Genomic DNA, 13,636 nt, shown 5'->3' on the forward strand with positions numbered 1-13,636 from the left:
TCTAGACAAAATATATAAAACAACTGTTTGCAAGCATGAAACAGCTGTTATCACAGGGCCACAATACTTGGAGGGGAGGTACTTGAGTCGAGTCCCACTTTTACCCACTAGTTTTTCCAAGGTCATTTTCCTGGCTGCAGCCCAAGGAGATGACGCCCCAATAGGGCATTCTCACTGGGCAGAGCAGGCAGGGATCAGTGTTTGGGGCTTCTAAGGCAGCTGGAATATGAGGGGCATGGTGTTGAAGAAGGAGGAACTTTGAAGAGTGAAACCCCGGATTCTGCCTGGGTATTTCCCTTGACTCCTAGGACAACTCCCAGATAATGTGAAAAGGGGTAAGCATGTTGTAAATAAACACAACTATCAGTTCCAGTATTTGACTAAAGTTGGGTTTCGGATGAGACCTGTGTGGCTTAAATAAACCTTACCGGGTTCCCTTGCTTTTAGGAGATCAAGACCAGAAGTGGCAAAGAACAGCTTTTGGAAGGCTGAGAACTAAGCAGATATTCCAGAGCATAAACAATGGGGGGATAAGATGTTGGAAATAGAGGCCAGCTAGAGTGATGAGACCTTGGTGAACACCCAGGCACTTAGTTGAGACATAGAAAGCTCATGCCCTAGGAGTAAGGATAAAACCAAAACAGAACTGCCCTAACAAAGCCAGAATTAAACTAAGCTTTGATAGGATCAAGATGATGCATTGGTAATTTAACTGCTAGCTGGGGAAGGGTTGGGAATCCCTGGGAAGATATAATCCAGAGCCTCTGCAATGTGTCATTCGCATGTAATCAAAGATTACTAGACATACTAAGAAAGAGGAAAAATTGGCTGATAATGAAGAGCTAAAACAGCCAATAGAAACAGACCCAGAAGTGATTCACATATTGGAGTTACCAGGTAAGGACTTCAAATAACTATAATCACTATGATAAAGAAGAAGAAAAGATAGAAAGATAGACAAAATGGATGAAAAAGTAGAGTATTTTAACTGAAAATACAGTTTATAAAAGAATCTAATGAAAAAATAAGGAGAATTTACATAAAAATCTAGATTTTTAGCTACCCTTGAAAATTTAAAGGGACTGGCTATTTGTGACTTTGTTCTCCAAAAGCAACAGTCTACTGAGCCAACTAGCTGATGCCTTTTAAGATGTTGATTATAGTCTCCTCTATCTTGCATTACTCATTTACTTTCCCACCAGGCCCACTCCCTGAAATCATGTTCCACTGCATAGAGAAAGGCAAGCTTCTAGTAACTGTGACTAGATCAGTCACTGTAACTCATCATGTCCTTGGAGTAGCATCTTCTGTTACTTACACTTATGAAGGCTGCAAGTGAGTCTTGACTGGGGTGATAACGTTATCCTTCTTTTGAAGTGGATCTGGCTAAAACCAGGATGACTTACATTAGAAAATATTTAATTTGATTGTCTCTATTTATCTTACTACTGTATCCTTTCTCATTCCTCCAAGAAATAACCGTAAACCTGGGCAAAAGAAAGCAAATGAAAGTTTCTTTGGGAAATGATTTGAGTGATTCTCTCATTTATTATTATTTAGGTTCAGTTTGATTTATTCTTTTTTCTCACTTCTCTTTGTATATTTTCTTTCTTTTCTACACTGAAAGGTTAGGAAACCATCAACCCATCACCTAATATCAGTCAAGAGGAAGTGGAGTGTCGTTAACTCTAGTTAATGTCTACTCTTTATAGGTTATAGGCTTTGCTGTGTTCCTTTCGCTTCATATACATGAAGTTAGCAGTTGATTATAGTGTTAATATTAAAGACGAGAAACTAAAAGCAATAATGTGTGTATCGTCTCAACTGAGTTGAATCTTGCTGGTTTTGTCACATTGACTCCTTTTCCTTATCTTTTCTCAGCTTTTCTGTGACCTCCAAAATAAACGCTATTGATTCCTCATATTTTATCATTTCAAGGGTAGACCAAAGGGCTCAACAAATGTTAGACAACAATTGCAACCAGTTTTTATTCCCTATCTCAAGATAGGAACACATTGTTCAGGTTGTATCTATTGGCAATATCTGAGATACAACAAACACATAATTTAGGAAGAAAAGAGAAAACCTGATGCTGTACTTTCCTAATGTTAAACAGTGTGCCTTGTAATTAGGGAACAAAGTATATTCTCATTTGTCAGTGCAGTGACTTGGATGCTGTTTTTGGAAACCCGCCTTTTATTTCCTATTATTCATTTGAATTTCACAAGCACTGGGTTACATAGATTTGAGAGCACTTTTTCTGCAAAGGTTAGATTGAAAATTTATTTTCATTATTAACCAGTACCACTTAACTCTCTATTGATTGGAATTTAGACCTTGATTCACCTCTGATTCAGGAATGTTCCTAAATCAGAATATTTGAATTCTTACTTTGAGCTCTTACTTTGTGTTTGTTTCTGATATATTCTATCTTATTTTCATAGCTAGAGCCTGACCAAAAGTTTTTATACTCAAGAGTAAAGAAGATTTTGTTTTTCTAATCCCCTTTCTCTAGTTCTCTGTACTTTAACTTAAATAAATTTATTGTTATGAGAAGTTTATCATAAAATAAACACATTGGATTTCACTGTGTGGCTGAGTCAGTTTCTAACACAGATTCTCGTTCAGGCTGAACTCTAGGTTATAATGCATTATGAATCTGTAATTACTTGATGGAGCCTTCTGAAGGGATTGTCCTCCACTTTTGTTTGGTAAACTTACTTGAGAGAAGATTAGATCTAAAAGACAATTACCTTGAGTTTTAAACAGTGGAGTAGAAACTCTTTCAGTTTCTCTGCTAGATAAACATTCTTAGTTAAGTCTACATAGGAGATTTGAGCTAGGCAGATGCCTTTAAACATCTGTACAAAATAGATAGTAGTTACAGCACCTTTGAAATCAGAGTGTGTGTGGTATTTTAATGTTATAATTTTGCTTCTAAAATTATATTTTATTCACTTGATGTAATTTATATAACTTCCTAAAATGAGATATTAGCAATAATATAATACATCATGTAGTCCTTTGATGGATATTCTCAACTAACTTATCATATACTCCTCATACATCTCCAAAACAGAAGCAAGTTTTATTTATCTCTTTTTCTCTCACAAGGCTAAATACATTATTATTGAAAATACTAGTTCTATCTTGAAGGCAAGATAACAACATTTTTATTATTTCATACAGCTATGTCAATTTCTTTGGTTTATATATAAAACTTTTTCGGTACTAACCAAAATTATTTCTCATTCCAATTACATGGGTATGAAAACCACGCTACTACATCTTTATGATAAAGTGTGGCAGCAGAAAACCTAAAGTATATGATATTCTATATATGGAATCTTTTCCTTTGTACAGAATTATTTGTTTTACCACTTTTCTGCCTTTCTTTGACACATTTATATTTATAGAAATAGAGTGTGTATTGTATGATAAAATAAAAGCTTTTTAAAAAGTACTGTCAATAGATTCCTTGGGAATAGCCAAACCAATATATGGACTTCAAAAATTGATTTCCAGTTTCATTAGCAAAAGTGATATATTGTTGGAACTTATGATAATGGTATAATACAATGCTATGCTCAAAGGACTCATAGAAATGGAAGTAGTCAGAATTTTAAACGGTTTTACTCCAGCATTGGACTCAGAGCCCCATTTGATAGTCAGTGTTGTGTCATTATATCAGCTCTAAATGGTTTAAATCTTGAGTCACTAACATTGGTTTCTTTGTTTTATGTTTTCAAGGTCTTAATATTAGAGCCAACCAAAATCTATCAGCCTTCATATTTATCTATCAACAATGAAGTTGAGGAAAAGACAATATCTATTTGGCATGTGCTTCCTGATGACACGGTAAATTGTGCAATTATTAAGACAAGAGCATTAATAGTGAAGAACTTTATACCCTTCCAGCATTTATATATTCCAGTAAATATCTACATTAGTTAAGAAGAAATAGCTTGCCTGTGTATTTATCTCGGCATAAATACATTCGGTAATATAAAATTTGTTAAATTTTGGTTATAGATGTCATTCATTTAATTAAATATAACAACTATTTGGATTTTTATTATAGATGACATAACCATTCAAAGTGCACTGAAAATTGGAATAGTTCTTTGTTTTGTAAATTCATGCTATAAATTAAATTATGATCTAAAGAATCATATATTTTAAAATATATGATTAAAAAAATGCAGGTCTTAATTCTAGGAAGCCTGTCAGAATAACACTATTTATAGTCCTGTACTGGTTTCATTGTAGTTACCATTACATCTCAGCAGTTTGGGTACCTAAGTCAGGGGTCCCCAACCTCCAGGCTATGGACTGATACCAGTTTATGGCCTGTTAGGAACTGGGCTGCACAACAGGAGGTGAGTGGCAGGCAAGTGAGCGAAGCTTCATCTATATTTGCAGCTGCTCCCCAGTGCTAGCATCACTGCCTCAGCTCCACCTCAGATCATCAGGCATTAGATTCTCATAGGAGCACTGGTCCCTGGTGCCAAAAAGGTTGGGGACTGCTGACCAAAGTAGCTACTAAATCTCAGATTAGCCACCGACTCCCTGTGGTGAGCACAAAATGATGTGGGCTATGCTACCATTGGTTTTCAAAAAGTTCTTAAACACTCCCATTTCTACTCAGAATAGTGGTTTGGATAACCATTTTCATTTCTATATTTTATCACTTTTAATGTATGTACAAATCATCCTACTATTTTTAAAAATTAGAAAGTTTTCAAGACCTGATTCTAGTCCATAGGATAAACCACAGAAATATGAGAAGTCTTGTGGCAGGGTAGGTTTGTGGGGTTTCTTTATAATTGTTTTCCAAATACCTATAATTTTTCTTAAATATCCATACACTCAACAAATATTTATTGAGCACTTTGTGGCAGGCACAACCAGGCATTATTAAGCTAAGAAAAAGAGAGATGTACGAAATAAGCAAAATTCCTTCTCTCATGATGCTTATTACCTTTTGTGCAGGGAAACATACAATGGTGAAAAGGGGAAAATTAAGCAGAAAAGGGAATCAGGAAGTCTACTTGGGGGTATAGGGTCGTAGTTTTTTAAAATATGGGCTTTGAGTCAACAGATCTGGGTTCAAATCCTATCACCGCCCTTGGGCAACATGAATTCTCCAAGCTGAAGAATGGGATAATAATAATATCAACTTCAAGGGGTTGTTTGAACATTAAATAAAATAATGTAGGTTGAGTGTATTACACCGGAGCCTGGCATAAATAAATGCCCAATATGTTTAACAACAGTAACAATAACAATAATAAAATCACAGCAGTACACACGGACTAAACCCTAAAATTGGAGCCCCAGAATTTAACCCTTTTTAGCTTACTAGATGACATGGCAACAGTCATTTGGGAGGTTGTTCATGCTATATTAGGGAACTGTGATATTGTGATTTATAGTAAGAAATATATATTTGATCTTAGTCCCCATTTCTGGCACAGAGCTCCTAAAACATTTGGAATTTCCTCAGAGCTGAAGACCAAAAGTTGTCTTTGCTATGTTAACAAGGTGACTTTTGGACACACCTGGGACGGGGGCCTGGTTGTTGGGGAACCAACCCTGTAATTCGAGGATTGGAACTTTCAGTTCCACCCTCTGACTTCGGAGAGGGAAGAGGGGCTGGAGGTTGAATCACTCATGAATGGCCAGTGATCTGATTGATCATGCCTGTGTAATGAAGCCTCTGTAAAAACCCATAAGGATGGGGTTCAGAGAGCTTCCAGGTTGGTGAACACGTGGAGATGCTAGCAGAGTGGTGCTCGTGGAGAGGGCGTGGAAGCTCCAAGCCCCTCTCACATACCTTGCCCTATACATCTCTTTGATCTGGATGTTCTTGATATATCCTTTCATAATAATCTGATAATCTAGTAAATAAAATGTTTTCCTGAGTTCTGTAGTCTGTGCTAGCAAATTAATCAAATCCAAGGAAGAGATCATTGGAACATCTGATCTACAGCTGGCATGATGGCATGAGTTCAAGTAGAATTGTCCAGAGACAAAATTAGTAACTAATAAAACTATCTATTTACATGTTGTTAACTTCGTTTTAAAGTGCATAGTGTTTTATTTACATTATTTTAAAGTACATGCATACATGTTCTCAAGCAGAAATGGAATAGTCACTCAGTTGAAACTACAAAAATTAAAAGGTTAGGAGAGATGAATATAATTATGTGGGAAAGGAGAGTTTTTGAAGGCTTAATTGGAAAGAGCAAGGTTATCCAAGGACACTTGGAAACAAAATGGGGCTAAAGGAATTAGCAATTAGCAAGTCCTGGAAAATGAGTGAAGAGCCAGAAGTATTTGGAAGACAGAAAAAGAACAGAAAGTAAGCCATAGATTTTTGGTAAATGAGTACTATTTCTAGCTTGTAGTCATTACTTTTTTTCTGGAGGTTCTTTATTCAATAAAATTAGCCTTGTATTGATTCTCTGTTTTCTGACAACTGTAGAGACAATTTTTATATTATGCTAAGAAATAAATATATTAGGCTATAAATGAGTACATTAAGAAGGATTACAGATTTTTCTGTGAGTTGTCCTTTATTACCATTTTTTGATCAAGAAGAATTTCTACATTTGCATTGTCCTCATGCCCTATTACCTTTAGTGCTAAAAATTCTCCCTGTTCAAAATTTAAGCCATCTTAAATCAATTAGTTTCCATTTTGAATTTGTCAATTTCTCTGCAAACCCTAGTTCTATCCATAATTTATTCATTACCACTGCCATTTTCTTTATTTTTAAAAATAGAAGTGATAAATTGGAATGAGGACAAGTAATGAAAATAAGATCACTTTGTCATTATTATGTTAGTTTAAAGCAACTGTAAGAATTGTAAATTATAGGTAAGCAACAGCTTTAACACATCTTATTTAAACAGAAAATGGATTGTTTTTGTCATAGAAAATTTAAAAAAAATTTTTCTAAAAGTAGAATAACAGAGTGTTGCTTTTCATCTACCATATTTATTTCTTTACTCATTCCCTCGCTGGGTATTTTCATTCTAAATGTGTAATGAAGAGTTATATGAGCTAGTATATACCTTATATTGCAACTTTCAAAACTTAAGATTATTAAACCAATTCCCAGGAGTTCAGGGACTCTTAGAGGGTTACTCTATATTCAGGCAAAATTAATTGAAATTCTAATCTTTTAACAGTTCTCCCTTTGTTCAGCAAATGGTTACTGTGTAAATTTAGTGCTTGAAGAAAATCTGCATATGCACATGAAAGAAAAACCTAGATTGAGGATCAGAGGTTATTTGCAAGATATTTTAAATATTTGTTATTTAGAATTCCCTTCTTTTAGGTTTGAAGTTTAAGCACTTTTGGCCTATCTGGTAGCTTCTCAGGCAAAGGTAGCAGGCAGCAGGGACCCAGTGGAATGCTAAGTGCTAATGGCCATTCAGAGAAGACCCAGGAAATTTATGAAGGGAATATGTTTATCTCGAACTCTAGATTTTAATGATATGATGCTCTCAACCATCAAGGATGCTTTTAGCTACAAAACTCCCAACTAAAAGTGGCTTAAATAATAATGAATGTTATCTCATGTTACAAGAACTTCTGAGGTGGGGTTTTTCTGGCGGTGATTTCACTGGCTTAACAGTGTCAGAATTCTAAGTTGGCTTCTCTATATGCATTTGGTTTTTCACTCATGATCTAAGTAGCAGCTCCAAGCATCACTTCACACAGACAGCACCCAGAGGAGGAGGGTGAGGTCATTTCTTTTATTAAAAAGTTGCATCACTCTTGTGCCATTGTGACCATGCCTAAACCAATACCATGGCTGATTTAGACTAATCAATTTCACTGTCCCTAAGCATTGCCACCTGAACCTGAACAAAATTTATTTTTGTTAGCAAAGAAGGAAGGGAATGGCTGTTGCCTAGGGAACCAACAGTGTCTACCACAGTGTAACTCTTGCCACCTTAGCTCAATATTAACTACTAGTTCCTCCTATTGCTTTAGCTGGGGTATGGAATCTGAGGCTAACCAGTTCCTAGAAAATGGTACGTGTGCTGATTAAATTAGTTGAATGTTGGTTTGAGGGTTATTAGGGTTAATTATCACTCCAACTTTGCTTCTGGCTGTCCCTTTCCCTCTGGTTCCCAGACAGGCACCAGGAGCCTTTACCTCAACCTGTTGGCTTTGTAGCTCACCAGTGCCTCCGTGTGGCGAGTCCACTAGCAAGGGAGTTGGGGAGAGAAGCCTTACTCCAGATCACTTCATCTCAGGCCCTAGGCTTTATACTACTAAAGTGGAATGTACCCTGGCAGTACTTGCAACTTTTCAGGAACCTAACATTTTGGAAAGGTTTTACTCCTGTCCTAAAAAACCAGCCCTACAAAACCAGCCCAATCAATCTAGGAAATCTCTCCTTGGCTGCTTCCAGAACAGGGCTGATGGAAGATAGACTGTACCAGTGCTGTCTTGTTGGTATTTGCCAGTTGCTGTGTTTGGTTGCATGTTCACACGTCACCCTACTGTCTCTGCACTCAACTCCCACCTCCCGAACCTGGGATGGCTTTAGAAAGAAGGCTGTGAGGATAAGACCGCACTGTGTGCGAGTAGTGTGCAGGTCAGCAGCTGCAGCTCCTGGGTTGCACATATTTAGAAGGTCACCTGAGGCCAACAGGATTTAGAAGCAATTTTCAAATTACCAGCTGAAGCTGCGGGCTGCTATTTTAATTTAACTCCCTCTGCACTCTGGTTAAGAGAACCACATTCTTGAACACCTTTCTGTGGTCTCTGCCTTCCCTGGGCTTCATGCACAGCAACATTTGCTCTAGTAATTCAGGTCACATCCCGTGACCTGACTAATGTGCACTGAAACTAGTTTTTTAGTAAATCTACTTCAGTCATGATAGGGTCTATTTTTAAGTTGCATGGTCCTAGCAAAAAACTAGGTGCTGTGAATATAAATTGTGGGTTTTTGAGTTTCTTTAGCTAAAAGGAAGGCTTGGGGCCACCTCAGAACCACAGCTATTATGTACTGTTTTCTAAAGAAATAGAACCACCCATTTAGTTAAACAAATTTAAATATAATTCAGAAATAATTTAAAACCTTGCAGATATTCAAATTGCTTTTCAGAAAAGAAGATTGCTTGACTATAATAATTGAATTACCTTGATCACTGGGTTTTTTTGCTTTAACAACAGTTATTACGTTAATCTGCCAAAAATTAAATTTTAAGAGATAATGATACTAATTCTGCTAGGCTCTCTTGGAGCTGTTTTATTGAAGTTCAGAAATTATTATGTAATGATCATCCTTGTGGCTTGAGAATGAATCGCAGTTTCCATCCAGATAATTTGCTCATGAAGAATGTTATACACTAGGAAAAATTACTGTGTATATTTATTAAAAAATGTAAAACAAAATTATTGTTATGTTATTATTTGGATGACCGAACATTTTTTGTGGTTCTCTCCCTATGTTCCAGAAAGGTATACATGAGTGGAATTTTAGTGCTGCTTCTGTCAGGGGAGTGAGGTAAGTTTCCTTGATATATTTCATTTTCTTAGAAGACATTTTTCTAGATTATGAATGTCTTAGACAGGACGTTTAGTCATGATTTAAAAACATAAAAAACTTCAAGAATCCTGTTGATGAAAATGTTCAACTTCTTTAGTCTCACTATTTCCGTTATAAAAAGATCTGCAACAAACTTTCACTGAACTGACTCTGTACTTGTCCCACTTAAATACGGTGAGTAAGGGGTAGATATGAACTGTGGAACAGAATCAAAGTATAGATAATAGATGATTGAGCTATCGGTTTATGTTACAGGTCTTTTGGTATTCTAGAAACTATTCTCTCCTTAGATAGCTCCAAAATACACTTCTACCAGATTGTGTCCTGTAGTTAATGTTAATGTGATGAGATTATAGAGAATTAATTTTTTAAAAACTTCCCTGAGGTCACCGTTAATTAAGTGTTCTGAGAGTAGAATGACTCACTTCGGTTCAGTTCTGACATTGCCATCATAATACCATGGGCTCAGGAAATGCCATTTCCTGGGGTTTAGAAATGAGGCTTTTTCAGAATCGAGACACCAATTAAATATTTAAATACTTGTTCTATAGAAACTCATGCTAGACCAACTCTTGCAAATTTTAAACCAAATTAGTTGTGTTTATTCTTTATCCCCACATAATAGAAATGAGGGGGAAAAAGATTTCTGAAGGTCAGTTATACAATACCCTGTTACTTTTGGCATAATAATAATTGGCTTTGTTGGCGTATGAACTGGTAAAGCTGTTTGAGTCACCGATAATTAGAGTTTGCCAGGTAAAACCACCTGTTACCTTATGAATGATCTGAATAGAAACAAGCAAGATTATGGACTGACTCATATCTTTCTGATACATACCTTCTCAAATAAAGTTTTTTTCTCTTAATATTTAATTTCTAAAACAGATCATTAGTAAAGCGCTTGTTATTTATAGCTGCATTTTAAAGCAGTCCATTTAGGACAGTGTGGTAAATATAAATTTCACTTTATTATATCTGTTTTCCATTGATTTAATTTTCTTTCATTAGGTATGCCATCACTACATAACCTTTGTTGTGATTTATAACATACGTAGAAGGCTTACATGAAGCCACTGCTGGTTTGTATGTTGGGAAATTTGAGTTCCAGTGTGTGACTTCAAAGAGAGCTAACCTTTCTTGGCTTTCTCGTCTATAAAGAGGTGACAAACTGTAGAGGGAAATTCGACTAAATCAGCAGTTGGTCTTGCATCATCTCAGAACTTTCCTACTTCAGTCAATGGACATTTATTGAGCACTAGCTGTGTTAAATGTTGAGTCCTGTTCTGCTAAGGATACAAAAATGACTAGGACATGAACTCTGCTCTCAAAGAGCTCTAAGTCCAACAAGAGAATAGACATTTAACAACTAATAGTAATACAGTGTGAGATGAGCAATGATAGAACTGTGTTCAAAGAACAGGTTCAAAAGGAAGTCTTTCTATTTCAGGTGGAAGTAGGGAAGGAAGTAAAACCTAAGCTGGGTCTTAAATGATGAGTAGAATTTCTTTAAAAAGTCATAAATAATGTGCATTCAAATTGAAGAAAGAGCAGATGTAAAGGCTTAAAATAGGGATTGACAACCTACCGGTCAGATATGGCTCACTGCCAGTTTTTGTAAATAAAGTTTTATTGGAACTCAGCCATATTCATTTGTATATTGTCTAAGACTGCTCCAACAGCAAAATTGAGTAAGTTGTCCTGCAAAGCATGACATACTCTCTGGCCCATTATAGAATATATTTGCCAACCTGTGGCATAAAACAGCATGTCCTGATTGGTAATCTCAAAATTGTTTTAATTGCTATAAAGGAAACCACTTGCTGAGTTCAAACCAAGTAATGTTTCATATTGCTTCACTCCTCTAAAATCTCTACAATTAACAAGGTGCTTTTACTGCCTCCACACATTACTTTCCTAGCTTTGGAAACGTTTTGTGGTTCTACAGATCTCATAGAACCAGAATCACCAAGGTCAGCCAGCCAGTTGATACTTAGGCTTTTGCTCATAGCACACAGTTTAGTGCTGTAGAAGGCAGGACACCTTTCCCATGTTGTTGGAGGGACCTGTAGCTTTTGTGTGCCTACACCACCCAGAGCAGCTCTATGTACAGATAGAGGTAGAAAGACAATTCTCAGAATATTAAATGATTTTAGTGTATTGTGGTACAGAGAATATTACTTTTTGAAGTACTATTTTTTAACTTTTTGTCATAAACAACATAGATTTCATAATTGAGACAACATAAAAAGTATTTTTCATTACAATGCATGAAAGTATTGGGATTATTCTGAAAAATTCTTTTTGTTTGTTTCAGTATTTCTAAATTTGAAGAACGGTGCTGTTTTCTTTATGTGCTTCACAATTCCGATGATTTCCAAATCTATTTCTGCACAGAACTTCACTGTAAAAAGTACGTATTATTCATTGTTTGTGTGAAAAAGACTGTTCTTACCTGATTATTATTTATAATTAATGAGTGGATGTGTAGCTCCTGCAAAGAATTCATGGTTATGTGGTTATGTAAATTTCATTTGGGCTAGTATTTTATAATTATGTGGTATGTTTAATAGAAAATTTTGAGGGCTCCCTTTAATAAATCAGCTTTGTCTTAGTCAGTTTATTTTTCCACAGACAAAACATTAACCAAGACTTACCAGTTAATTTCCAAATAATATTTCTCACTTTTAAAGTGCTCACTTATTATAATATATAATTATCAAAATTTTCTTGAATTCTTTGGAATAATCTCACCATTATCTACAACAGTGGCTCTTAAACTCTCTCACATTAGAATCATTTGGTAAGCTCTAAGAAGTACCTGGTCCCTACCCCAGAACAATTGGATTTTCTGGTGGAGGTGCAGCCTGAGTTAAGAGCCTGTTACCTGATATCCACCAATAAACTATAACCCAAAAATCTATGAGTGCATTGGGTTTGTTAACTTGGGCTAAAAATTAAGTACTTCATGTCCCCTTAGAACATAATGGTTGACTGCAGAGACTTAGAAAAGTAATTGACAATTTAGAAACCTAAGTGAGGGTTAAAATTAAGCTTGGACATAAAATTTTGCTGCGGGTTGTTCTTATTCAAATAATCACTATTTGACCCTATTGTAAATGACAGGTATGCTAGCTGCAATATCCAGTCAGTAATTTTTATCTTGGTATGAAGAAAATATATGTTTGTTTGATCCATAATTATTGGCTAAAGCTTTATTTTTATTATTGTAAAATATGGAGTAAAAAAGATTTGGAAATAATGAATTTTTAGCATATGTATGATCTGATTTTCTTCTTAAATTCTCAAGACTTGATTTGTTTCTATGACAATTATAGCCAAGATTCATGCAGTGCTTATTACCACAGACCTAATATCTATTTTAATCTTCAAAAAAACCTATTAGGTAGGTAATACTAATATCTTTGTTTAAAAGAGTTAAAAAGTAGTCTTGGAGAGTTTAACCTAAAATCGTATATAGCAATAAGTGTAAAATCTAGGCTTTGAACCAGGCACATATGACTCCAGAATACAAACTTCTAAAAATTACACAGTGCTCCCAGTACACTATAAGTGTTATATTCTGCTTAGAGATGTTCATGTTGAAAGAATCTGAACGAATAGCTGATGGAAGTTTTTACTGTAGATCTTAACGTTTGTCTTTAAAGCCAGAATTTTTCTTTAGGTATCTATCTCTCTTCTTCCTCTTGGTTGAATTTGCTTTTGTCTCTAATTCATCATGCTATTTAATCTTTCTCAGAGCATAGTGTTATTCTGATCAGGTTTGGGAATTTTTTTATTTTTTTGTCATTGACCTCCAAGAAATCTATATAGAGAAAGAAAGAGTAAGGAAATAGTCACCACATGCAAACTCCATAGATAGGCACCGGACTCCAAAATGGACTTTGTCTATTTTGTTCATTGTCATATTTCCAAAGGCCATATCAGTTTTTGATTCTAGTAGATACATTATGAGTAGTTGTTGGATGGATGGATGGATGGATGGGTGGATGGATGGATAAATAAAAAGAGGTACTGTGAAAAAAAAAACTCAGTTTTTTCCTT

General features: G+C 35.5%; 1 protein-coding gene across 1 annotated transcript in view; it reads left to right on the forward strand.

The window, feature by feature from the left end:
* MAP3K5 (mitogen-activated protein kinase kinase kinase 5) overlaps positions 1 to 13,636 on the forward strand; it is a 167,903-nt gene that overhangs the window by 99,000 nt on the left and 55,267 nt on the right. Inside the window, exons 11-13 of the mRNA XM_006915385.3 lie at positions 3,751 to 3,858; positions 9,483 to 9,532; positions 11,889 to 11,984. Of these exons, the coding sequence (XP_006915447.1) occupies positions 3,751 to 3,858; positions 9,483 to 9,532; positions 11,889 to 11,984 (254 nt within the window). The remainder of the gene's footprint in view (positions 1 to 3,750; positions 3,859 to 9,482; positions 9,533 to 11,888; positions 11,985 to 13,636) is intronic.

Source organism: Pteropus alecto, unplaced genomic scaffold (assembly GCF_000325575.1).
Source record: "Pteropus alecto unplaced genomic scaffold, ASM32557v1 scaffold185, whole genome shotgun sequence".
Taxonomy (NCBI): Eukaryota; Metazoa; Chordata; class Mammalia; order Chiroptera; family Pteropodidae; genus Pteropus; species Pteropus alecto.